This window comes from Uranotaenia lowii, chromosome 2 (genome assembly GCF_029784155.1).
Source record: "Uranotaenia lowii strain MFRU-FL chromosome 2, ASM2978415v1, whole genome shotgun sequence".
Lineage (NCBI taxonomy): Eukaryota > Metazoa > Arthropoda > Insecta > Diptera > Culicidae > Uranotaenia > Uranotaenia lowii.
Window position 1 is genome coordinate 261205821 of NC_073692.1, and position 26323 is coordinate 261232143.

Genomic DNA, 26323 nt, shown 5'->3' on the forward strand with positions numbered 1-26323 from the left:
TATCAAAAAAATTTTTTTCAAAAGTTTATTTATTTAATTATCATTGCCGTTTCTGTTTTGGTAATGAAAAATGCACGGTTTTTAGCGCGGATTTTCGAAACAAACGCGGTTTCAGTCTTTTTCTATTGAAACAAATTATAACTGGCAATAAACGACCGGTGGCATGAAAGCCCCACAATATGTGTATAGGGTGAAGGGGCTGAACGGATAGAAGTTGGAATTTGTTATCCGACGCCATCTTGAAATCCAATATGGCCCCTTTCACTCAACTTTAAAATGCTGGAAGTGACTGAAAAGCACATGAAACTCCCACAATATGGGTATTGGATGAAAGTACTCAATAAGTAGAAGTCGAATTTGGCTGTCCGACGCCATTTTGAAATACAAGATGGCGGTTTCCGCTTAATTCAAAATGCAATAAATAACTGAAAATCGTAAGGTCCATCCACAATATAAGAAATCAGTAAAAGGGATAAAAAAGTAGATGAAAAATTACTGACAAAAATTTAACAAAAATTTTGAGAGAACTGCAAAAAAGCACTGAAAAGAATAAACAAAAATATAACAAGTGTTATAAAACTAAAGTAATATTGACAAAAATAATACAAAACTGTGGGAAAATATGAATAACTATTACTAAAATTAAAAAATATGACAAAAAAAATAGTGACAAATGACAAAACTTTGGATAAAACACGCCAAATGTGGTTAAATAATTAAGCCAAAAAATATGACAAATATTACAAAATTAGACAAAAATATGAGAAAAAAATCACAGAAATGGCAAAACTATGACAAATGAGAAAAAAAAATTTATGATAAAATTATAATCAAAATTTGATAATGAAATGACCTGACAGAACTTATATAAGGACCAATATTTGACAATAAATTTACAAAAATGACAAAATAATAACCACAAATTTACAATAAAATCACAAAAATCTGACAAAAAATAAGGCAAAATGGCTAGAATATGATAAAGTTTTGAAAAAAATATGACAAAAAATTGTCAAAAATAATGACAATAATCTAACAAAATTATGAAAAATGAGATAAAAATATAACAAAATACTTTCAAATATATGTAAGAAAAATGACAAAATGATGACAAATACGACATAAAAATCACAAAAAAAAAAAAAAGACAAATCCAAACATATAATAATAATAATTTATTAATGATGAATATGTAAAAAATATATCGCAAATACGACGAAAAAATGACACAATCTATAAAAATCTATGGGCTTGTGATATGTGTAACTCTGTTGGCATGTTAGTTCCCTCCTAAGCCAATGTCCGTGAGTTCAAATACAAGAGTAATCATCGAATGCATTTGTACTGGAAAAGACTTTCAGTATGAAGAGAAGGTGGTAAAACGAATATAATCGAACGAAAAAAGACAAAACTATAAAAAAAAACTTACAATCAAATGAACAAAAAATCTGACAGAACTATGACAAAAATATGACAAACGAAAACATGACAAAATTATAACAAAAATTAAAATAAAATGACAAAAATCTTACATTACTATGACAACCTTTGTCAACTGTCATAGTTTTGTTTTATCATAGTTTTGTAACATTTTTTCATACTTTTGTTGCATATATTTTTATCACATTTGTAAGATTTTGGTCATAGTATTGCCAGATTTATGTTATTTTATTTCAAAATTTTGTCATACAGACCCCGCTTGATTTTGGCAACATCCGAGCAAAAACCGTTCGTTTTTGGCAACATCCAAAAAAGACGTTTTTTTGTCTTTTTTTTATTTTTTATTTTCATTTTAAACAAATAAAAATTAATGTAAAACGTAATATTAGCATGAAATTTTTTCATTCGGCTTAATTATGATAGTTTTAAACAGTAAAAACATGATTTTTTCCATGTTTAATGCTCATAACTAATATAATTGAGTCAAATTGAAAAATTGTATGCTAATATAAGGTTTTACATAAATTTTGACTAATTTGAATTAAAAATCAAAAATGAAAAAGTGACAAAAAAAAACCGTTCGATTTTGGCAACATAAAATTTTCGGGCGTGTTGCCAAAAACGAACGGGGTCTGTATTTGTAATTTTTGATTAGTTATTATATTTGTCATATTTTTATTTCATTTTTCATATTTTCCATAATGTTGTCAAATATTTGTCAAAGTTTTTAATTTCGAGTTTTGGCATTATTACTAATTTGTTGTTATTATTCAGTCAACTTTTATTAATTTTTGTCAGTTTTTTTTTAAATTTGGTCATGGCTTTGCCATTTCAATGTCAAATTTATCATAGAATTGGTATATTTTTCTAATATTTTTGTAATATTTTTATCACCATTGCCATATTTTTTTTAAAGTTTTGTCAGCGTTTCGTAATATTTGTTATTATTATATTGTATTTTTTTTCAAAATTTTGTTATATTTATGTCATAGTTTTAGAAGATTTTTTTTGCGATTTTCAGTCATTAAAATTATTTTAAAGTTGAACGGAAGCCGCCGTATTGGATTTTAAGATGGCGTTTCATAGCGTCAGAAAAATTCGACTGTTACTAATTGATTGAGTTTTTCGGAATTAACGCGGATTGGTTTTTTTTTGCGCGGTGCGTATCCCTCGCTCACAGTTTTGTTAATTTGCAAAGATTTTTTCACATGTGATTAATTTTTGCAACACCGAAGGTTTTTTTCAGTGTTGAACCGCTTCGCAATTCGCGTGCACTGTGGCCGGCCTTCAAAAGCGAACTTGCGAAATTCATCCGGTGAATGAATATTTCGCTTCGCAGTTCGCTTCGCGCTCACTGTGTTCGTACCCTAAAAGTCAGTTCTACGGCGAATTGCAAGTGCATCAAGGGTGGTGCATTCTACAGTGTCGTTCAAAAACACATCGACACTTACAAATTTGAAAGTTTTGTGGAAAAATTGGAATTCTTTTCCAGTGGTCACTGAGACACTGAAACATTGCTGAGACGCGTTGGGGAAAGTTGCTAGACAACAGTATCGTGCAAAAGTATAGCGACACTTCAAAATTCGGATTTTTGGAAAAAAATCTAATCGCTTTCGGAGTTCATTTTGAAGCGATTGTAACATTACTGGGTGGCATTAATACAAGTTGCTGATAACAGTACCGGTCAAACCAATAGCAACTTATACGAAATAAAAATAAATTGAAAATATTTATAAAAAATCATCCGAAAGTCAATCATTGGTGACATTTACGGTCGTTTTGGTGTTTTTGAGTGTGATTTGAGTGGTGTTGAGTGATGGCTAGCAAGGCGGAGAAAAAACTAGCAGCGGACCTTCTGGTGGAGAAATTCGTAGCGGATTTCACCTATGAACGGGATTGTTGCCAGGTTGCGGTACGTTTGGAGGCGCTCAACAAGTGCAACGAACTCTTCTTGAACGTGCAAAACGACATCGAGATGGGTGACAACGAAGAACGGTTCGAGACACATCTGGAGTTCCGGGCGGATTTCGAGGATCGGTTTTGCAGAGCGAAAGGTTTTTTGTTGTCAAAGCTGGAAAGCAGGGAGCATCTTCTGAGTTCGACGATCATGCACGCATCGACTTCTCATAGCATGTCTTCCAGTTTCCATCATCGGCTGCCTAAAATCGATCTACCGAAGTTTAGCGGGGATGAATCGCGATGGATATCATTTCGCGACAACTTCATTTCGATGATCCACTGCAACGAGGACATACCGATCGTCAACAAACTGCAGTACCTGTTGCAGTCGCTGGAAGGAGAGGCAAGAAAACCGTTTGAGTCTGTGGATATCCAAGCCGATAACTATGCGTCGACGTGGGACGCATTGAAAAAGCGCTACGACAACAAGCGATTCCTCAAGAAGGAGCTGTTTCGAGGCCTGTACAATCTTCCACCGATCCAGTATGAGTCAGCTCAAGACCTCAACACACTAGTGGATGATTTTCAGCGACACGTCAAGGCTTTGGGAAAGTTGGGCGAACCGATCGAGCATTGGGACACTCCGCTCATCTTCATCCTTTCAAACAAGTTGGATTCGGCGACGATTCGTGCATGGGAGCAAGATACTCGACAGAAGGACGAGGTGAAATACGAAGAGCTCATCGAGTTTCTCATCCACCAGGTCCGGATGTTGAAATCCGTGGACAGCGATCTCCAACATCGTTCCTCAGTGCCTACCGTTTCCAAGGTGGCCGGACAAATCCCGAAGAAACCAGTTCCCATCCGATCTGTCGTGAACACAGCTACTTCCGAAACTCAATCCAGCACTTCGCCATGCCACTGTTGCCTGAGAGTTGTCCATTGCACCAATGTCCAGCATTTTCGAACCTGTCAAGCTCCCAACGGCGAGAGCTTGTGACACAGCACAATCTTTGCTGGAATTGCTTTCGCGCAAACCACCGGGCAACATCCTGCAAATCCAAGTTTCTGTGCAGGATTTGTCAAGCAAAACATCACACCATGTTGCACGACCACCACATATCACATCTAGAGCAACTCTCTACTGAGGAACCACATCCCGTACAAGCGAATCCAGGCCCCAGTAAATTGCTTAGCCCCTCAACAGTAAATCTTTCCGTGCATTCTGATTCAACCGTTCTCTTGGAGACAGTCTCGCTATTAGTAGTCGACCGATACGGTCGAAAGATTCCTGCTAGAGCTCTGCTAGATTCTGCAGCGATGTCCAACTTCATAACCAGGAAGCTGGCGAACGAACTCGCCACCCGTCAAAGCCCCGTGGACATCGCAGTTGCCGGAATTGGAGAGTCAGTGAAGCGCATCAAGCACAAGTTAGCTGCTAAGATCGTATCTAGGAACAGCGACTTCTCCACCACACTCGATTTCCTCGTCATGAAGAAACCAACATCATATCTCCCAACATCCCCGATCGATTCAACTGTCTGGAGAATGCCGAAGGTTCCATTGGCGGATCCTCAGTTCAACGTTCCAGCAACAATCGACATGATCATCGGTGGAGAATGTTACCATGAATTCCACACAGGCGTACGCCACTCTCTTGGTGCTAATTTCCCGTTTTTGGTGGACACCCTCTTCGGCTGGACAGTTTCCGGCAAAGTGGATTCCAGCTCCACCACCGCACCGCAAGCGTGCTTCCTCTCCACTGTTGATCAAATCCTAGAAACGATCCCTGGGGAGTTCCGGCCAATGGAAACCACCGCTGGATTTCAGAAAATGGAAGTTGAACCCTCCACCACTCAAATCCACGATCAAGGATACGCTGCCCACCATTCTCTGTCCAAGGATCCACAAACCACCCTTGGAGATTACGAAGCGAATGCCACACATCGAAACTCCACCAAAGATACACACCACAAGATTCCTGGAAGTAACGACCAATTCGGAATGGCGCACCAGAGCGATCCTGTTGAAGACTACAAACCACACTGCTATCTGCCAAATCACCCGGTGCTCAAGGAAGCCAGCAAAACCACCAACGAACGCGTGGTATTCAACGCATCCTGTGGGCTCAACTCAGGGTACGCGCTCAAAGATACGCTGCTCGTCGGTTCGGTCGTTCAACGAAATTCGCTGTCCACCACTTTTCTAAGCGACACCAAAATCAACGATGAAGGAGAAGGCGCTGCCTGTGGATCCTGCTGCTACGTTGTCCCTTTGGCCAAGCAGCCTTCTGTTACCGTTATGGAGTACTGTGCACCTGTTCTGCCAACAGCACCGTTCCGTATACCCCAACGCTCAAAGTCGCCACCGCATCGTTGGAGAACTGTCGCTGCTAAACGCGCACCGGTTATCCAGATTGGTACAGACGGGCACAATGTGGCCAGCAATCTGTCCAGCATGTTCCATTTCCCCGATAAGCGTCAGTGCTGCTACGACCCTACACGTCAATTTTCGTCCATGGAAAACTGGCCCTGCTCCGCCACCTTGCGGCCGCTAAGTCGCATTGCGAAGCTTCATCCAAGTCGAGATGGAGTTGTTCCTGTTTTAGGACTGGAGACAACCAAGCAAGTTATTTGTCAGAGTGGTGAATCGGATTACCATCTTACTCATCGCCAGCAGCCAAGTCGTCAACCCTACAATCGACCAGAGAAAGCTACCAAGACCGGTAGAGCACGCCGAACGTGCTCAACGCGCTTATAGAGCGCTAAAAGGTGATTAGCGTTCCTATAACTTTACTTCAACCGTTCGATCTACCGGGTCTTTGTTGTTTACAGATCTTTCTTAATACTGTAATACCCGCCATCTGTTGTCAACGAGATCAATCTACAAAGACCGGCAGAGCACGCCGAATGTGACTCAACGCGCATGTCGAGCGCTAATAGGTGATTAGCGTTCCAAATTGTCACATTTTCTCGTTCGATCTATCTGGTCTTCGTTGATTTCAGATCCCTTCCCAATCACCACTCTACCTCATCATTGTTTTTCGCCATCGAGTATTCATCGCCTTTTATCAAGCCAGTCCCAAGCAGAATCGTCCAAGATCGGTAGAGCACGCCGAACGTTGCTCAACGCGCTAACGGAGCGCTAATGGGTGATTAGCGTTCCTATCATTTTTCTCCTATCGTTCGATCTACCGGGTCTTCTGTCGATTCCAGATCTCCTACTATCATGCATCGTAGCGAAATTCCATCGTCCACCATCCAGAACGGCCAAATACATCGGTATTAACAGCAGAGTCTACAAAGATCGGTAGAGCACACCGAATGTTGCTCAACGCGCTAAAGGGGCGCTAACAGGTGATTAGCGTTCCTCTAACCTTACTCTACGCCGTTCGTTCTACCGGGTCTCTTTTGTCGTCCACAGATTCTGCACCAGTGCCTAAGTTGAGACGAAGCAGGTTCCTCGATGTGCGACGTGCTAGTTGTGCCTTCGAATCCAGCCGAAGTAGTAAACAGCTGCCTTTCCGACGCAAAGATGGTTGGTGTCTCTTGGTCCAACCGTGTCCCCGGGTCCTATCGTGTCTCCTGGTCCAACCATGTACCCTGGTTCAACTATGTACCCCGGCCCAACCATGTCGCATGGTCCAAACCACTGAGGAGCCCGCAATCCATTGGTCCAAAATTTGTTTGAAACGGCAGTTTCAAGGTGGCCGGAATGATCGGTACTGTACCGGTCAGGAAATAGCATCTAAGTTTTTGTTTGTAAGAGCAAGTTCACTGGTTGAGATGGAGATAGAAATTTTGAAGGTTTACAACACATCACAACACATTTGCCGTACACCGGTGTTGGGAAAATCTGATATTCGAACAGTTTCGCGCTGCAAAATTTGTATCGTATAACACTTTTTGGCCGAGGGTGATAGAAAAACACGATGTTTTACAACACCGAACCGAGTGATACAGTCGGCGTTGCAATACAGTATTCGTGCATGAAACGCTTCGGTGCTGCCATCTTTCTTATGCTCAAAACCTTAGTTGAGGGGAAAATAAAGGAAATTGACCAATTTCAGGATTTTAACATAAAGTGATATTTTCTTTTGTAAACAATTCTCTTATCACTTAAATTGATACGAATTACAAAGAAGATAATCAACTCTTTAAAACCTACAGCCAATTTTTGTCATGCCCTTGCCAATTGAATTGGCTATCATACATTTCGAGGCGCAGAGATGCCAAAAAGCTGGGTAAAAAAAATTTGTTTGTTTGAGCGGTTTTCGGGAGTAGGAGTTTCATTTTTTTATTTGAAAAATGTTATTCCGTCGGAATGTCCGGTATCAAAGTTTTAACGTCGCCTTTAATGGTCCATCATCTTTAGAAAACGGAACCCTCGCTGTTAATTCGTCGAGTGTCAATCATATCAAACGCAAATTATTTTATAATTAAACCCCATATTCCAAATTTTAGGTTGTGCTGCCGGAATGCAGAAAATGAGCACTTTTTTAAAAGATTTGTAAGCGTTTATGAAAAAAAAAATCGTGCCGGAACCAAACAAAATCAACAAAGCTTTTGTTTCATAGATGAGACATGCTCAGTTGAGTGAAACCTGTATACTTATCCAATGCAAAACTCTCTCAACAACTTATACCGTATTTTTTTTCACCTGGAGGCAAACTAGAGGCAACCTAGGTTCGCTCTAACTGCTGTCATCGTGCTCATTTATTGCTCGAGAGGCAACCTAGGTTCGCTCGAAAAAGGGACGGAGTCGCCCCGAGAAAAAAGTCAGTTTTGCGAGAAGTTCACCAATACTCTCAACGTTGTTGTCAAAACATTAAACAGCTGTTTTTGGCTGAAAACAAAACAGTTGAAATAATGAACGGGCAAATGATTATTGCCGCGATTTTGAACCTCTCAGCCAAGCAAAATCGTACTATCTGCAGTCCAGTGCAATCCGCACACGAAAAACGGCAATCCGGACACGAAAAACGGCAATCCGGACACGAAAAAGCAATCCGGATGTGAAGAACCGAATGAAGGAATCCAGAAGGGAGGACAAAATGACAGCTGCATGTAAACATTGCGCTCGTTCTCACGCACACCTACGTATGGAATAACTCGAAACCCGAAACTTGCTTTTTTATTCTGACGGTTCCAGAGCCAAATCCGGAATCAAAAAAAATACGCCATTAGAAAAAGTTTTAAGAATGGTATTAGCACTACTATTTCAATAAAGTGAATTTGATTTCAATTTTTAAACGATCAATTCGAAATAGGAAAAATAGTAAAAATACTGAACAGCAAATGCACTTGGCATCGCTGGTTGCCCTCAATTTTATACCTTCGTTTTCTATCACACCGGTGGACGGCCAACATTTTTGATCTATTTTTCACGATACAAAAATTCCCATCTGTGCTACAGCTATCAAAATTCCTACCACTTTTTCCCAACACCATTGGACTTGCTCTAATATGTGTCTAGTTTTATGTTCACTTGACACTTTAATCCATTTGCTCGCAAACATCACTTTCTGTACACGTACCCTAGCATTAATATGTACTCTCTCGCAACATAAGAACTTTCGCCGAGAGAGACACAAACAATAGTATGTAAGCCATTTTAGTTGTTAGAATAGAAAGTAAAGTTGAACGAATCGCACGGATTTTCACTTCTTCGCAATAAATTAATCTAAAGTCCAACCAAGCGACTTCTTAAATAGTTCCGAAAATTGGGAAAGTATTTGGTGGCAACAACTATCGAGTGCATAGTGTGTGGTGCTATCTCACAAGCAGAACCCGAACCCGAAAGGTGCAAACGAAATCTTCCCCCCGAGCGAGCGATCAGCTGTTGTGTGGAAAAATAGGCGACTTACCTGGAGTTTCTTGCTGCTGGTGGATGCCGTCGACGAGAGACGGGAAGAAATACCTCGAAATCCGAACCCCCCCATCGGCCGAGCCCGAACTTCACTAGTCAGCTGTTCACCCGCTGGGGGAAGAATTTGTTTTCCTCTTTGGGGTAGGTTTGCGAGTAAGCACCACACCACAAAAGGCAAAACTGGAATGAACTAAATTTGCACTTGTTGATTTTCCTTAGTAATTAATGGTTGCTATGCTAGTAGGGAAAACACTTGCCTACTAGTCGGATGGTAATAATTTACAAGAATGAAATGTTATAAACATTTGTTGATGCATTCAAATCACACATTTTGCATAATATTTCAACATACTGCGACGTTTGTTAGCTAACTTATTGCAACTTTAAGTTTTTTTTCACAACTTCACGAGCGTTTATTGCAAAAACGTGCAACTGAATTTTTAAAACTAATAAATCACGTTGAAGCTTGAACTAAGTGCAACAAATTGGTGTTGGCGCAAGATGTCCTATGAGTTCGATTCGACAACAGCGAATGAGATCGTGACGTTCTCGACGGAGATCTAAAGCTGATCAACCTTAGCAGGTTTGGTGATTGCACTTCTCCGTTTAACATTTTTGCGACGAACGTGGCCTGTTGAGTTTTTCGGCGACGTAAAATCCAGCTGAGCTGATACGGAGCCCAAACGAGTGCAGCGTGCTCAATAATTGATCGGACAAGTGCACAGTAAAGTGACTTCAAGCAATACGAGTCTTTAAATTTAAAGGTTATCACAGAACACTTTGAGACACTAACAGATAATTTGTTACGTCTACACCATCCAACAAAGTGGTCTAACAACGATAGGAGGTATTCACAGTCCGCAGTGCATTCTATTGGAACGAATATTTTCAGATCATCAGCATATCCAATTTTTGTTCCATCGTCTAAACTGGTTATCAAATCGTTGAAAAATAATGCAAATAACAAAGGCCCAAAGTAATTACCCTGGCTTACAAAAGGCAAGGACATCGTCAATTTTAATTCTTATGCACCTTTCAGTTAAAAATGACTTGAGCCAATCAATCATATTATTATGAATGCCAAGCTTAGCCAGCTTAGCAAAAATTGGTTAAGTCATTGGCATTTTTTGTCTTTTTTGTCTTTTTTGTCTTTTTTGTCTTTTTTGTCTTTTTTGTCTTTTTTGTCTTTTTTGTCTTTTTTGTCTTTTTTTGTCTTTTTGTTTTTTTTTTGTCTTTTTTGTCTTTTTTGCCTTTTTTTGTCTTTTTTGTCTTTTTGGTCTTTTTGGTCTTTTTTGTCTTTGGTCTTTTTTGTCTTTGGTCTTTTTTGTCTTTTTTTTGTTTTTTTTTTTTTGTCTTTGTGATTATTTTATCGTTTTTGCCTTTCTCTCTTTTTGGATTTTCTCTCAAAACTGTTTTGTCATTAAAATGTTTTTCATCTCCTTTTTTCAATCGACCACCAAGCAAAACAAGGTTGTCGAAAAAAGTTCTGTATTCTAGACAAACATATTTCTTGCGTAAGTTGAGATTCATTTTACATAAATAGTAATCCTTAAACATTTTACAGAAATACCTACTACTGGAAATCATCCAAAAAGTCGCTTTTGCCAAACATTTTTTGTATAACAAGTGTTACCCATATCAATAAAGACAAGTAATAAAAATATAATTTCTTTCTTTATATAAAAAATCATATTTTTTATTTTAAAATTGATTTTAATCTAGGAATTATGGAAATTACATTTGCTCATATAAATAAGAAAAATAAATATGAGTAGGTATAGTAAACTCATCCGATAAATGATCATTTCCTATAATCGATCACTTTAAACTAAAAGAGAGTTCGCAACGTACTACCTATATCGGTCAAATTATTTTTTTCTAATTTTCACCTATAACGTTAGGTTAAAAACTGGAAATATTTACTACCTAACTAAAGCATTGCACAAGCAGTTTCACATCCAAGAATAGCTCCGATGATTTCGATTATTGTGAATTTACATAATTATCATGTACAAAGTTCTTTTATCGCACTACAGAACAAAAATATCTTAATATCTACATTTTCTCTAAAAGCAAATACGGCTATGTCGAAACTTATACAAATATAGACAATTCAATTAATTACTGAACACCGCTGGAAGTGCTGTAGTTAAGGTACGCATGGTGGACATCCGAGAAAGTTCGAGATTAGCTGGCTGATGGAACCTTTTTAACGTGGACAACTTTAATTCCTAGATGCTGATTAACGTGTGCCTAAGAAGAATTTCATTGTATTAGTAAACGACAATAGATGAAACTATGAAAGCAAAGCATAACAACCTTCCAATCAGACGAACTGTAGAATGACTTTTCACAATGAGGACATTTGTGGGGCTTCTGCTTTTTATGTCGCTGGACATGCATATTTAGCTGATAGTTTGAACTAAACCGCTTATCGCAAAGGCTACATGCGAAATTTTTCTGTAAAAGGGTTTTTAAATAGCATGTTAAAATTATTCCATTTTTAATTGCAATACCCATACAAGCTCAATGCGTCTCCTTTACATGATTCCTAATTTAATACATTTCATTCTAAAGTACATGTAAGAAACACTTTGAGCAAGTATGAATTACGTTATAGGTACTTCGAAATGCGTTTGTCGATGTCGGTAGAGAATTGACTTCGATTTGAACTCCCTCTGGCAAATTGAGCAGGTGGGAAGCTTATCTGCTTTCTGAAATAAATAATATTTTTTGTTTGCGAAAATTCCGAGTCGTAGTATTTGATCTAACCTCGTGTGTTTTCATGTGTATTCGTAACATTCCGGGACCACGAAAACTTTTGTGGCACACTTCGCATTGCGGTTGCTTTTTGCAGTTCGCCTAAAATGTAGAAATGCAACAATTAATATACATTTTGTTTTTCTTGTGTTCCATAAATCAGTTTTTCTATTTCGCTCTACCTTTAACCAATTTGAGTGCGAAGACATGTGAGATTGTAACAACTTGGGCTGCGTAAACTCCTTGCGACATAAATTGCAAACATAGCGGCCAGGGCTCGGACAGGACGTTTGATATGCCATGAATTCAGCTGGAAACAAGGAAATGAATTTAAAAGGAAATTTCTGTCCAAGCAATTCAATTTAGATCAACTGCAACTTTCTAAATCAAAGCTCCTAAAATAATCAGACAGACAAATAGATTGATACCTAGCTGCTTTTCCTGGTCGTCAGATTCGCACTCCTCTATGTAAAATACACTTTCGTTATCTTCTTCATACTCTGCTTCATCCTGCGGTTCTTCTTCTTCGTCGTCCTCTTCTTCATCCACAATTTCTTCGTTATCGATTTGACTGTCATCCAATTCTCCCGTATCCGAATCCTGTTCTTGATCATCTTTCAGATGAGACTCTTCGGATTCATCCTCTGGTTGTTCTTCGATTTCTTCCATCTGCTCAAGCTCTGGCTGGTGCTGTTGGGGATGATGGAGTTGCTGCTGCTGATGTTGTTGTTGGTGCTGTTGCTGATGATGCGGATGCTGCTGATGATGAGCTAGCTGGTGCACCTGTTGAAGTTGCTGTTGATGAACCTGTTGCTGATGTATCGCATGTTGTGCCAATTGTGCGTGATGTTGTAGGGCTGCTGAAGAGGAAATCATCACGGGGACGGACTGTAGAGGATTCACAGCCAACACTAAACAATGGAAATATAATTATAGTTTTTTTTTATTTAATAACTATTTACGCTTAAAACGATTTCAATAAAATACCGTTACCACTATTCTCGTCGTAGTATTGCTGTTCCTGTACTTCAATAGGGGGTTGCATAATTATTTCACAACGATCGTCTGATGTGCGCTGGATCTGCAGTATCTGCGCAGCTGGATGAGCCGCCCCGTGTGTTATCATCTGTATCGTATTGTTGGGACCTTGAATAAACTGACCGATTTGTGCAGCTGCATGATACTGCGGTGCTGCCTGAATGATCTGCTGTCCGGCTAGTAGATGACCAGCATTAATGATCTGGGGAGTCGCATTGAGCAGTTGTGCATTTGCCAGTATCATGGTCGGTGCTTGTGGAGGAGCTTCGGAGATTGTTGGAATGTCATTCCTTTGAATGTGTATTTCCTGAATTTGTGGGATCTGGAAATTCAAAATAGCTATAAATCCTACATTCATCTATTGTAAGAATAAAAAATCATCTTACAGTCGGAATTTGCTGCATTTTCGGGGCAGCCGCAATGGTTGGTCTCTGTACTTCAATGGCTACTTCCTTCGGCACTTGTTCTTCTACAACCACCGTAATCCCTTTGATGTACTGCCGGAGGGTTACGTCGGACTTTTCCACCCGAGTTTTAAATGCGTGGCATCTGCTCACTTGATGGATGCACTGGATACAGACCTTGTCCGGCCAGCCGTCCATTTGATCGATCTGCAAACGGTATGGAACATTGCTAGATTGCTAGTATCAGATAAAATTAGATAAGGTACCTGTATTTTAGCTATCTCCATCAACATTTCTGCAACCATTTCGCCGAAAAGCGGTCGCATTTCTTTTTTAACAGCCAGACAAACACGACAAATTTTATCCAATTCCAGGTTTTTCATAGAATTCAGCTCCATTGCAAAATAAGATATTGAACTGATTTCGTTTGTCTTCACAATGTTGATTTAACAGCACAATTCGGCGATCACATTCAATTTAAAACCGAGATTCTTGTCTGATAATCGACAGAGAATACATTCACTAAACAAAAAACTTTCACAATTTTTGAGTAATTTTTCCCATTTTCAGATGTAAACATTAAATTTCATTGCAAAACAATCAACATACAAATATGGCGTCGTCGCATATTTGAAGTCAAACGTCAAAGTATTGCGCTTCAGCAACAAAATGAATATTCGGTGGAAAATTTTGCGCATTTAAGATAATATTTCGCAACATGAACTGATTGTTCAGATGATCCACGATTGTAAATAATACACAATCATGTAATTATCATATATTTTTTAAATTCTTATTGCTCTTTGATAAAAACCTTAAGAAAGAAAGAAAAAAAAAACCTAAAGTTGATATTTTACTAAAATCTAAGATTTCAATAATTTAAAACAAATTTTCAAAAACAGTTTTTCATTTCTATTCACAGTTATTCATAATTACGCAATGCTTTCTTTCAGTGTCTTTTCGATCAGTTTGAACTATTCCGTTTTGGCGGGTTTCCGTTTCAGTTGGTAAATTCGCCAGGGCCTGTTTACATTTTCATTCTCTTTTATTGGAGTTCTCTCTCTCCCAGATTTAAAACCGCCAATTTCTGTTCTATTGTACGCTATTTCGGAATATTTTCACACAAAAAATTAATGTACATATATAATTGTATTAAATGAATGAAAATCAAGTTTACAAACGTTCCCACGCGTCCTTGTCGGATGTTGAAAATGAAGGTACTAACAACCATGCCGATCCACTAGTTAAGAAAGTGAAGCACGCTGACATGTCGATGGAAACCGTGGGTGGATCGGAAAAAGGACATCCGAAATCCACATACGATCTTGAAGATATGTTTGATGAGGATGATGATTTCGGTATTAATCTGCAAGATCTTGAAAATGTGGAGGTAAGTAATAAACTTCAAAGCTTTCCAACAAAAATTCACTTGTTATTATCAAAATGTGTTTCCTTGACCGAAACTATGATTTTATATCGATGGGCTAACGTTAAATCATGCAATAAAGAACAAAATTACCCTTATTACACAACTCATGTGTGCCGCCTATTTTGTAAGTTATCTAATACAAAAAAGGAAATGGGTAGTAATTAATAATATTGAATAAAATCTGTATAGGAATTTAGTCATAGAAATTTTCCATTGTTGTATAAGTATCATTATTTTTCATTTTACAAATTAGCAATTCTCCCTCGATTTGACAACATGGAAACGATGTCGAGTTCTGTCCATCAATAACTGTGGTCCATCATTTGTGATCATCGTCGAAGAGAAAAAGAGCAATTTGAAAGCAAAATGCTCTCTAGAGCCACCATGGAATTCACTACACGTAAAAAAAAACGACGTCATTTCCCTCATTGGAGTGCTCGATCGAGTTACCGGTTTCTATCGTATCGACAGTTCCGATGGTATGATTGTCACTGATCCAGACCATCTAATATCTGGGACATCTGTAGTCGGCGCGTTGTACTGCCAAAGAAGGGGCGTTCTACAGGAACGATTTCGCGGTATCGATGCAGACAGTAGAATAGTAAATTAGTTCACCATTCGTTGAAACATACAAGGAGTAATTTTTTGTTCATACTTTCAGATGACTATTGGCACAATAGTACATGCGTTGCTGCAAAAAACGCTAAAAAACCGGTGTACAGAGCTAGAGGATATCAATATGATCGGACGGGAATATCTTAATTCTCCAGAAATGGTTCACATGCTTTACGCAGCCAAAATGACTAAAGTTGACGCAGCGAAAGAAATGGAACAATTTTATCCTAAAATCCACGACTTCATTATCAATCATCTCGTGATACCCGGCAAGGTTTGTTGAAAAGGCCATTTGTTTTGTTGTAAAATTTCCAGCAAATCACTATATTTTTATTCTAGTATCCTAAAAGTGATGTCCAAATCAAGACGATAAAAGATATCGAAGAAAACATCTGGTGCCACCAGCTTGGAATAAAGGGAAAAATTGACGTAACCGTTGAGGCAAAATGTGAACCCAATCAACCCGTTCAGTTGATGCCACTGGAACTCAAAACAGGTCGAGCCAGTTTTTCTGCTGAACACAAAGGCCAAATTATCCTGTACGAAATGATGATGAACTTAGTAGGACATAAAGTGGACCAGGGAATCTTGCTCTACCTCCGCGAAGGAAAGTGTTCGTCTGTCAAGAGTAATCGCAACTTGAAAAGAGATTTAATCATGCTACGCAACGAAGTAGCATACTATCTATCCCGAGGGCTGCCAAATACAAAAAGCGATGAGTTTGATCTGCACAAAGATATCATGCTCCTGCCAGAACCGCTTAACAATAAACATATTTGTTCTCGCTGTCCTTACAGCACCATTTGCACAGCTTATCTCAAGTATGAAAAACTGCAGCTGCCCCCAGAGCACGCCATCAAACTGATAGCGACGGATGCTTTGGGACATTTATCTGATAAACACATCGACTATTTCATTCGATGGGCAGGTCTGATATATTTGGAGGATGAAGAAAATCGAAAAAGTGGGTAACGACTTTTATCGTTCAGTTTAAGCGACGTAAAGATTTTTTTCCTTTTTCGTTTTTACAGAGTTTCGTGTAAAACATTTCTGGACGAAAAGTCCTGAAATGCGACAAAAGATGGGACGCGCTGCTATCAACCTTAAATTAATAGCACACGTATCACATTCGGGTGAAGACTGTTGTCACACATTTTCACTTGATGATGATATTAATTGTTCCATGAATGTCACTCAAATTGAAGGTAGGTTTAAAGGTAGTAAACGTAATTGAACTCCCAGTAGTTAGGGCTCGTTTACGGTTTCAGAGAATAAATATATAAAGCAGGATGTATTTAAGATGACTTAAGATAACTTTACAAGATTTGCTCAAGGTAGACTTTAAATCTAATCTTCATCATTCAGGAATCGAGAACCTGTCCAAAGTTTTTGATGTGAACGAATATGTCATCTGTAGTACCACCACGCGAATTGCAGTTGCCGCAGGGCGGGTAGTTAATGTGAGCAAACGTGAAATAACGGTGTCACTAGAACGAGATCTTAGCCAAAACTACCCCCACGAATTATTTCACCTGGACAAATACGAATCGCAAACGCAAATAACGTTTAACTTAACCAATGTTGGTGTGTTGCTTGATGATACAGAACGTTCTGCTACTCTTCGGCGAATCATCATCGATGGCGAAAAACCGACATTCACTCGCACAATTCCTTCATCAGTGGCCGATGCTGCTAAAGAGATTTTACAGGGCCTCAATAAACACCAGAAAATAGCAGTTTTGACCGCTGTAGGAACGAAAAGTTTCTGTTTATTCAAAGGACTTCCAGGGACGGGCAAAACTCAAACAGTGATAGCTTTGATACGGTTGTTAGTAGCAATGAATAAATCCGTATTGATCACCAGTAATACGCATTCAGCTGTCGACAATGTTCTTAAGCGTTTGTTGCCACATGGAATGAAGTTTATACGGTTGGGCGCGAAAACCAGGATTGATTCAGAACTCACGATTTTTTCGGAGGGTGATTTAACAGAAAAATGTTCCACGCCCGAGGAATTGGCTACCGTTTATAATTCCTATGTAGGTTTTTCCTTAATATCTATTGTTACTATTATTTATTCGGCGTTTCACTTTCAGAAAATTGTTGGTGTCACATGTCTGGGATCAGCTCATTCGATGTTGGTTCAACGAACTTTCGATTTCTGCATTGTAGACGAAGCTACGCAAGTTTTTCAGAGTGCAGTAATACGACCTCTTCTGTCGTCCGATAAATTTGTGCTTATCGGAGACCCCGATCAGTTACCGCCTGTGATACTTTCCAGAAAAGCGAAGTATGATTTCTACTACTGCAGCGCTGTCGAGATACTATCCTAATTACTTTTTTTTTTCAGGGATCTTGGAGCTGATGAAAGTCTTTTCTTTCGTCTTGAAACCGATCATTCATGTTGCGTTCTGCCGACTCAATATCGCATGAACAGAACCATTACCAAACTAGCCAATGATTTTTCCTATCAAGGAAAACTCATATGTGCTAACGAATCTGTGGCAAACTCATCCCTCAAATTGCCCAATGTTCGGTTAGTACAACAAAAGTATAAACTTGAAAAATGGCTCTTACGTGCGACAGCCTCGCAGCTGGATTTGTCAGTAGTTCTCATCAACACTTTGAATACGTATGGCAGCAGTAAGGCGTTTGAATCGAATCGTTCAAAAACTGCTTCTTCAGTAAACCACAAGACTGAAGATTTGGATCAACCAAAAGCGGTTTATGAAAATTACTGTGAGGTTGCCGTCGTAATTTACACGGTTAAAGCTTTGCTAGAGGTAAGTCTATTCTTCTGAAGAACGTGTATTTAATTTGTCATATTAGCCGAGTTGTTGGAAATAAACAGGCTCGTTTGGTAGTTATTTATCGATAGTCATTACAAAGCCTTTGCAATAGTTCTAATTGTTCTAACACATTTATCTAACTGCTATGTCGCACATGCTATGCTATTTTCCACAATGATTCTCGCGAAAAAAATCGACAAACCCAAAATCGCGAAATGCTCTAATCAATGAGGAATCGTTTTACTATTACAAAAAAACGTGTTTTAAAAACAGTTAATTTGATTTTTCTACAGAGTGGCGTTGCTGGCACCGCGATTGGTGTGATAGCTCCATTTCGAGTACAGGTTGATCTACTGAGGCATTACTTGGATTTGCTGAAAAAGCAGTTTCAAGACCAAGGATGTATTGAACAAAACCTAAACATTGAAGTCAACACTGTCGACCAGTATCAGGGAAAGGATAAAGAGGCAAGATTTAACTGAATTGCCTGTAAACAACATCTAGACTAACAAATGTTAAATTACAGATTATTTTCTACTCCTGCACAAAGTCCAACAATCCAGCTACAGAATCCACTGACCCCACAAAAGCTAGCGAACATGAAATTCTTGAAGATTACAGAAGGTTGACTGTGGCCATTACCAGAGCCAAAAAGAAACTCGTCATTCTGGGGGACGTCATGAGCTTAGAAAGATATACGCCCTTCAAAAAATTATTCCAATGCATTCCAGCGGGAGGTCGGATAACACTCCAGCAAAGTTCTTTCGGTTTTGAATGGGATCGAGTGTTCAACTTGCTGGATACTCTACATAATTTTGAAGATAAGAAATAAAGTTAGATTGTTTTACAAAATCATTTAAACTACTTTTATTTTATCCAAATCTCTTTTTTCAATTTGTCTTAACTGCTTTTTGCGCATGCGCTTCAATTTAGCAGGATTCTTAATAATCTGGACAATTTCAGCTTTCCGTTCATTCTCTTGTCGGCGCCGCTTGTTTTCTTCGCGCCGTTCTCGTTTTTCTTCGTTCAGCCGCTTTCTTTCATCTTTGATCGAACGGGAAAGATCTTTTATGTGCTTGATTTCTTCACGAAAGGCTAAATGCTTACTTTTGGCTTTTCCTTTAACGGATTTCTTGACTTTTGCAAATCTGAAATGAACAAATAAATGATTTTCAAAATTATTACATCACAAGAATTTCAAACAAACCTCTCTTTCTGCGTCTTCCAGACTCGCCCTGATTTAGGCAACCCTCTAGGGATCAGATGCTCTGGTTTTACCGGTCGTTCCTTCGTATTCGTTTTGGATGATTTACCTTCTTCAACTGCCACATTTGCTTCATCGACAGAATTTTCTTGGGCAGTAGTCTCTATTTTTGACAATATAGCTGAAATATCTGGAGCTGCGTTGGCAGTCATGTCTCAGCATTCAAGAAACAAAAATATTTAGTTTTCTAGTAAAAATTTCTACCTAGTAGTGTAAAATACAAAACGAAACCGAACAGCTTTGCAGTGAATCAAAACAACAGCACGCGGTATCAATTTCTTCTCTTATTTTTGGTTTCAGCAGGGTTGCCAGGTGCCCTTGTCAGTAAAATACCTACACTGAAAATCGAAAACACTCAAACTTGAGAACTGCCACCCGCCAAACCTAAGTTCAAGATTGACAACTTAAGTTTGTGAAAAAATCACAGCTTGCCAATACGCCAAACTTGTCCTTCAAGCGGTGAACTGTTTTTTTTGGGGGGGAGGGGGGGTTTGTTGTGAGCGCATCTGATTCTGGCCCTTATTCTGCGCCTCGAGTGACGTGACGATAGTAGAGTCACCCAAGTCACTCTATTCCAGCAGTCGGTTTAGGTGAGGAACGTCACTTCGGATGAACTTTGTGAGTTCTTACCCTATTCTCGTAGTCACCGTGGGTGAGAATCGTCGCATTCGGGTGACGATTTTAGGTGACAATTGTCGGTACCTTTTCAGGTGGTGACGAGATAGAAATTTAATCGAGAATTTATGTAAATCACAATGTTAGGCTCTAAATGGTTAATTATACTAATGAATGATAGTTTTGGAAATAAAATTAAGCAAATCTATTAGCAAATATGATTTTTAAATATATTGAAACTTTTTCTTTGCTATCTAAAATATGTAATTTGGATTGGAATACTGAATGGAAAGTATGATCTTCTAATGAAATCTAAAATTCAGATTTAATTGAGGTTTGTTTTTCGAACCGTTAAAACGATGAAATGACGAAAACTTTGGAATTCAAATATTATAGTACTTTTTATTTTATTTTCACTTTTTAATAATTTGCTATGCAAAGAAACCGGATTTAGGTTTATGGGACCGAAATTTGTCGTTTGAATCTGATGCTGCTGCTGCTATTTCGTTGGTTTCGATAAATGCTCGGCATTCCATGATCTCCTATCTGGCAGGCGAAACAACTTCCGGCATGCCACGGGGGTAACTTCAGTTGAGGAAAACATATAAACCGGCAGCATTCGCCATTACTGAAAACGAAAAAAAAAACTTAACTTCTCTTGGATGATCGAACAGTTTCAGGTACAAAACACAAATTATTTTACATACCTGATAAACCTTTGGAAATGTTTAACAAACACCGCCTTTTTGTGCGCTGGGTTTTTGAAGCAGCAGCCGTCGGTATCTGATTTTTTTCCCCGGCAATATGACCCAGATCCGAACTTAGCTTTGATGAACGAAATTTCCACTTACGTCGCACAAATCGTCCGTTTTTCTTCCTGAAGCAGCTTGCTGTAACCGTACCATCCGATGATGGCCATTTTCGTACCGAAATTCTAACCCGAAATTCTAAAAACTTACTTCGGAAAATCCGAAGCGAGAGCAAAATCCAAACAACACCAGCAAAATTCTACCATTTTGACAGATGTGTTCATTCGGTCACTCACCTAGAGTGAACCTCTGTCACTTTACCCACAACGACTCCGGGAATAAGGTGACAAATCTCACGGTGACTCGAGGTGAGGTGACAATCGTCACCTCATGCGCGGCGCAGAATAAGGGCCTCTGTTACCTCCATCGTGGCAGATTTAGGTTTGGGGGGTAAGTTCAAAGCGAAGAACTGTTTTTTGTTTGGGGGATAACTTTTATTCCCGCTTCATTTGCAGAAAGTCTGGCATATACGATGATGTAGCTGCTTCTCTCAACAACTCTCCGGTGGTCGAGCGGTTAGCATCCTGAGATGGTAATCGCAGAGTCATTGCAGGTATGGGTGTGATTCCCGTACCTGCAGTAATTTTTTTTTTATTTTTATTTCGTATTGCGGTATCAGATTTTGGTCGATGAGTTCTCCTTTAAGAGCTTAATTTTGGGTTATGCCTCCAATAGCCAAACCTGCACAGCAAGAAAAATTCGTGTAATTTTAGACCGAAAACGATGCACGAAAACTAAACATCGATTTTGATGTAAAATTCTATCACGATGTATTTTTTTCAAGAATGTAATTTTTGAGGCGTGTAAATTTAGATCGAAAACAATGCACGAAATCGGACGACGAAAGCCGTCGTGTAAAAATAGACGGGGATGTAAATTTTAAGATTTATTATCGTAAATATTAGAAATCTTTGCTAAATATTCAGGTTTTGCTGGTGTCTATGAATGAATACGCTGCTTTTAAAATTTTAATTTCGCATATATTTCCAAAAATAACCTAAAAGATATACACCATCACGTACAGCGTCAGCTTGGAATTTTTGTTTCATCCGATGATTCCCAGCACGGTGATGTTGAACAGATGGCCGTCACCAGTGTAGGATAGATATGGAGCTAATGGAAAATACGAAAAAGAATATAAGAAAATTTCAAATGAAATCAAATGTTTCTCAACACGTACTAATCAACGACGAATACGCGAAAATAATGCGAGAATGGAGAAACCCCGACTACTTCGATTACAAAATATTACAATGAAGCAAGGTATCTTTCAACTATAAATAAAACGGCACTTGTGCCAACCTGGTCATTCTTAATTCGGATATTGTAGTGTAAACATCACTCCAGAAAAGGAGCAGCGGCGATAACACGGCATCTTGGCTCGGAGAACCTTCCGATTACGACAACCAGGATCCTCGATTCGTCCCAGAACACCATTATTTTTCGGTCCGCGTCACCTCCGCCTGACGAAAATTTCTCCGAAAGATCACTGCCACTGCGAAAAATCTGATTTTGCTGCAATGGAGAGAAAACTGATTAATTTCAACAGCATTCTTTTTTCAATATGACATTATTATGAACCTACCAGCTTTTGAAGGATTATGGAAATGCTAGAGCTACACCTACGACTCGTTTTCGAATCATTTTCTTACTTGTTTACACATTTCCATTTAATTTTAAATCAAACATACAATTTTACACTGTTTGTGATATAAATTTCATTGACCGCTTGATTTTTACATCACGGAATGTAAAATTATAGCAAAACAGTGTATTTCTATTCACTTTTTGAAAAAAGATTAAAATTACATCAAAAAGAGTTGAAAATTACATCGTCGCCGATTTACACTTGTAAAAAATTAGACTACTCGTGTTTTAGATTCCGTATACTTTTAGAAATTTTTTGCTGTGTGTAGGGAGGGAGTTTCATTCGGGTTGGCGGGGAAAGTTCGCCACCTGCTGTCGGTATTGCGAACCTACAAAATCTGACAAAAAAAATAGACAGAAAATGATTGATTTTTTATTCATGTCAGTGTGATTAGTGATTCTGTCACACATGGTCAATTCAGTTTCCATACACGAATAGAAAAATTAACCCCATTTTGAAAATGCATCAACATGCAGGTCCAATTAATTTTTATCAACTTTTTGAAAGTTTTAAGTGATTTTAAGATGAAACCTCGATTATTAGGTAAAATGCAACCGTTGACTCGGTTTGTTTACATTTGGCAGTTTCGCCCTTATGAGATGTTACGTTAGATAAACGGTCGGAACGCAGTGTTGCTATAATATTCAGCACTTTCCAGTCGCAGGAAACGATACACACTCAATATAGAGTAAGCACAAGTGCGTACATTGCTTCCCAAAATAACCGTGTTGAAGATGGTCGAACCCCGTCCACTTATAATCGAATTCAGTCAAAAATTTAATGAGCAAAGGTATTTTTCTTCGTTAAAAATAAAATCGAAAATATGTATCTTTTAAAAATTTAATTTTGTTGAATGTTTTGTCACATGTAAATTTTGAGAAAATTGCTTTTAATTATTTGTCACAGTGTATCTTTAAATCCCGCCAAGGTCGACGATTCGATAAAAGGTCCGAATCCTAAAGTCGATCAACATGTCTCTGTCGTTATCCGCCGTTAAAGTTGTAATGTCAAATCTTCAAAAATAGTTTTTTTTCCTTAAGCTACGTCCAAAATGGCAGCCACCAGAAGACTTCAAAAGGTAATTTTGTGAAATTTTTAGTTGAACTCGTTGTTATTCTGGCTGATAAAAGTAATTAAATGTTCCTTTTGGAATAGCCAACCAAGTAGTTGCCGTAAGAAATCAATAGAAGGTTGTTTACAGTTCAGATTCCACTGGTTTTGCAACGTCTTGTTTCAAAGAACAACGAAAAGTTGCACTTTTTTCCCTAAATATTCGGCCAACTATCTAACCAACACTTCCTGAAATATTTTAGGAACTTGCTGATATCCGTGCTTCAGGATTGAAATCCTTTCGTGATATAATCGTAGACGAGGGGAATCTGCTACTATGGACAGGTTTAATCGTTCCGGTAAGTGATTTTCGTTCTTTGTTTCCCTTTTTTGCAGCTATTTCTCGGCCGTGAATTTCGATGAATAAGACCGTGTGCAATCATCAGCTTTGCTTACAACAGTAAACACAAAATAGTTGGAAAGCCATGGATCGTGATCGTGAAACTAGAGTTGGCGGTCATTAACGCACGAAGAGGGTTTCTGATATTCCGGCCTAATTCATCTACATAAAATTTCACAAAGGTGACTCATATCATAGTATACGCGAAAGCGCTGATTACGGAAATGATAATTTTAATCCCATTACCGGTACCTTCGTGGCTTTTCGTGTAGATATATTCATATACCTAGTCAATCTATTCATATTCTTGTACGTTAAATAAAAAAAAATATAGTGACCGATGGCTTTGTATCGAAGTCAAAAGTCAGATCGGAAGCGCGAGTGAGACGTTAAAAGGTGAAGGCTAAGCTAATTTCGGACAATACGATAACAAAAAATACTTATTGATTTTACGTACGTTTTAAGAAATTTCTTTTTTTTGGTTAAAAATATTCAACTGAAATTAGCTTGAGATTCTTTTAGCCGATTGAAAAAAAAGGTTGATTCTAGAAATATCGCTATGAGTAGCTAGCAAGTCGAAAACTCTTGTTTTATGGTACTTAAGATATATTATTTTTTAAATAGCACCTAATGGAGTAAAAACTAGTTTCAATTTTTTCTGTTTTTCCGTTTTCAGGAAAATGTACCATACAACAAAGGTGCATTTAAGATAGAGATTACCTTCCCCGCGGAATATCCATTCAAACCGCCCAAAATTTGTTTCAAAACCAAAATTTATCATCCGAATATAGACGAAAAAGGTCAGGTATGTCTGCCAATAATAAGCGCCGAAAACTGGAAACCGGCCACCAAGACTGATCAAGGTGAGTGAAATACGAGAAAGCCTCACGTATGTCTACATACAGTATTCCATAATCTTTCCCATCTTCCATTCCCAGTAATCCAAGCGCTCATTGCACTGGTCAACGATCCAGAACCAGAGCACCCGCTGCGAGCAGACCTGGCAGAAGAGTATCTGAAAGATCGTAAGAAGTTTACCAAAAACGCAGAGGAATACACGCGAAAGCACAGTGAAAAACGACCAGAGTAATCACCTACTGGTTGTTCGGAATCAATCCAAATTAAACATTGCACAATGCTCAGTTGTGTGAAACATACTTAAAATCAACTAGTATTTTTCATGTTTTATAAAATCCTCTTTATTTATCCAACCAAAAAATCAACAACGAAAGTAATATTGTTGATCGAAAAAGAATGCCAGCATGCAAACAAACGGCTAAACAACAAATAAATTCAAATAGTCGAAGGATGTTTCTCTTTTATTTCGGCGGTCAGCAAACGAGCATTGTACCTACATACCGTTCAGATTCTTTCTTCTTTTTGTATAGAGTGCGCTAAGTCATCTTTACTCGAAAAAAACCTATACTTCGGCTTTGGCATGCTCCGAGTGCTTAAGGATTTGTTTGCATCTCTAATTTTGGCTATTTATCTAACAAAAGGAAAACAAAAATTTAACATGCTTTAAAACTAAAATGTGGAATAACCTACTATGCAAAGTACAGAGTAAGAACTAATTTAGTGATTCATGAGGAAAAAGCGAAACAAAACAAATAAAAGTAAATGTGTAATGCATTTGATTTAGATCTAAACAATATGTACTATGTAACACGTCTGTGACAGCAAAACTGCGTTCTAACTTTAATTAGACAAATGAATATGTTCAATAAAAACTTAATGAAGCAACGTTAAATTGAAGCTGTTGCGTGAGCATGACTTTGATTGGGTAATCTAAAACGGAATCAATTTTGTTTGGCGTTTCTCCATAATTTTCTAAAACAAATCCTCCGATATTGGACTAACTATTTATCATTTGGTTGAATTCATTAAGAGTCTTAAAGATTGTGTTGTTTGTTTCATTTAGTAGTTTTGAATTCGAACGCTTCGCAGTTTACCTAGTATTTTGTAGATGCTCAACTTTAGGTGATGGTTAATAAAAATGTGTACATTCGTCGTTCTATTTTGGGGTTCCGCTAATATTTGACAATATCTTAGGACAGTTTTCGGGGTATTTTTAAAATTAAGCAATTTATAATACCCAGAAATGGAGAAAGTGGCCAATGGGCGAAAAGGTAGGTGCAGTAATACGAAATACGTTTGGAAAAGTAAAATAAAAATAAAGAGATTGGGTTATAAAGCCAATCATTTGCCACTGCGCGCATATTGCTTTAAATTTCCTTCGCCGTGGCAAGGGGAGGGGGGGGGGGGGGGATTTTTAGTTGGGAAGAATGACAGCTT

At 38.3% G+C, this 26323-nt stretch overlaps 6 protein-coding genes across 7 annotated transcripts in view; 3 read left to right on the top strand and 3 right to left on the bottom strand.

The window, feature by feature from the left end:
- Window positions 1-9340, bottom strand: part of LOC129747081 (armadillo repeat-containing protein 2) — a 57284-nt gene extending 47944 nt beyond the window's left edge. Inside the window, exon 1 of the mRNA XM_055741098.1 lies at window positions 9206-9340. The gene's annotated coding sequence lies outside the window, so the exon portion shown is untranslated. The remainder of the gene's footprint in view (window positions 1-9205) is intronic.
- Window positions 3257-4339, top strand: LOC129742568 (uncharacterized). The gene has a single exon (XM_055734481.1). The coding sequence runs from the start codon at window positions 3257-3259 to the stop codon at window positions 4337-4339; it is 1083 nt and encodes a 360-aa protein (XP_055590456.1).
- Window positions 9341-10892: 1552 nt separating the features above from the next.
- Window positions 10893-14030, bottom strand: LOC129745829 (zinc finger protein 782). 2 transcript variants are annotated; one of them, XM_055739185.1, is made up of 9 exons: window positions 13676-14030; window positions 13392-13616; window positions 12961-13327; window positions 12396-12878; window positions 12150-12277; window positions 11980-12069; window positions 11832-11921; window positions 11527-11667; window positions 10893-11460 (listed from the first exon to the last, which is right to left on the bottom strand). In XM_055739185.1, the coding sequence occupies exons 1-9, from the start codon at window positions 13805-13807 to the stop codon at window positions 11395-11397; spliced, it is 1722 nt and encodes a 573-aa protein (XP_055595160.1). In that variant the 5' UTR covers window positions 13808-14030; the 3' UTR covers window positions 10893-11394. The 2 variants fall into 2 exon arrangements, with proteins under 2 accessions (XP_055595160.1, XP_055595159.1); XM_055739184.1 differs by having other exon boundaries at window positions 10894-11460; window positions 12955-13327.
- A 391-nt stretch (window positions 14031-14421) lies between these two features.
- LOC129748501 (DNA replication ATP-dependent helicase/nuclease DNA2) lies at window positions 14422-19097 on the top strand. Its single transcript, XM_055743153.1, has 10 exons — window positions 14422-14799; window positions 15092-15439; window positions 15500-15727; window positions 15793-16417; window positions 16485-16658; window positions 16819-17492; window positions 17550-17743; window positions 17804-18236; window positions 18536-18709; window positions 18769-19097. The coding sequence occupies exons 1-10, from the start codon at window positions 14566-14568 to the stop codon at window positions 19072-19074; spliced, it is 3390 nt and encodes a 1129-aa protein (XP_055599128.1). The 5' UTR covers window positions 14422-14565; the 3' UTR covers window positions 19075-19097.
- LOC129748502 (coiled-coil domain-containing protein 86) lies at window positions 19082-19808 on the bottom strand. Its single transcript, XM_055743154.1, has 2 exons — window positions 19450-19808; window positions 19082-19390 (listed from the first exon to the last, which is right to left on the bottom strand). Exons 1-2 carry the CDS (start codon window positions 19656-19658, stop codon window positions 19099-19101), a joined length of 501 nt encoding a protein of 166 aa, XP_055599129.1. The 5' UTR covers window positions 19659-19808; the 3' UTR covers window positions 19082-19098.
- Window positions 19809-23596: 3788 nt separating this feature from the next.
- Window positions 23597-25783, top strand: LOC129744155 (ubiquitin-conjugating enzyme E2-18 kDa). Its single transcript, XM_055736557.1, has 4 exons — window positions 23597-23656; window positions 23892-23987; window positions 24705-24891; window positions 24967-25783. The coding sequence occupies exons 1-4, from the start codon at window positions 23630-23632 to the stop codon at window positions 25116-25118; spliced, it is 462 nt and encodes a 153-aa protein (XP_055592532.1). The 5' UTR covers window positions 23597-23629; the 3' UTR covers window positions 25119-25783.
- The last annotated feature ends 540 nt before the right edge of the window (window positions 25784-26323 follow it).

Coding starts and splice junctions, on each gene's coding strand:
- LOC129742568 (XM_055734481.1), top strand. CDS start 3,257: ATGGCTAGCAAGGCGGAGAAAAAACTAGCAGCGGACCTTCTGGTGGAG.
- LOC129745829 (XM_055739184.1), bottom strand. CDS start 13,807: ATGGAGCTGAATTCTATGAAAAACCTGGAATTGGATAAAATTTGTCGT. Junction 11,668..11,831: donor ATCGACAAACGCATTTCGAA/GTACCTATAACG, acceptor ACCCTTTTACAG/AAAAATTTCGCATGTAGCCT. Junction 11,461..11,526: donor ACAGTTCGTCTGATTGGAAG/GTTGTTATGCTT, acceptor AATTCTTCTTAG/GCACACGTTAATCAGCATCT.
- LOC129748501 (XM_055743153.1), top strand. CDS start 14,566: ATGAATGAAAATCAAGTTTACAAACGTTCCCACGCGTCCTTGTCGGAT. Junction 15,728..15,792: donor ATCTCGTGATACCCGGCAAG/GTTTGTTGAAAA, acceptor TTTTTATTCTAG/TATCCTAAAAGTGATGTCCA. Junction 16,659..16,818: donor GAATGTCACTCAAATTGAAG/GTAGGTTTAAAG, acceptor TTCATCATTCAG/GAATCGAGAACCTGTCCAAA.
- LOC129748502 (XM_055743154.1), bottom strand. CDS start 19,658: ATGACTGCCAACGCAGCTCCAGATATTTCAGCTATATTGTCAAAAATA. Junction 19,391..19,449: donor TGGAAGACGCAGAAAGAGAG/GTTTGTTTGAAA, acceptor TGTTCATTTCAG/ATTTGCAAAAGTCAAGAAAT.
- LOC129744155 (XM_055736557.1), top strand. CDS start 23,630: ATGGCAGCCACCAGAAGACTTCAAAAG. Junction 23,988..24,704: donor GGACAGGTTTAATCGTTCCG/GTAAGTGATTTT, acceptor TTCCGTTTTCAG/GAAAATGTACCATACAACAA. Junction 24,892..24,966: donor GGCCACCAAGACTGATCAAG/GTGAGTGAAATA, acceptor TTCCATTCCCAG/TAATCCAAGCGCTCATTGCA.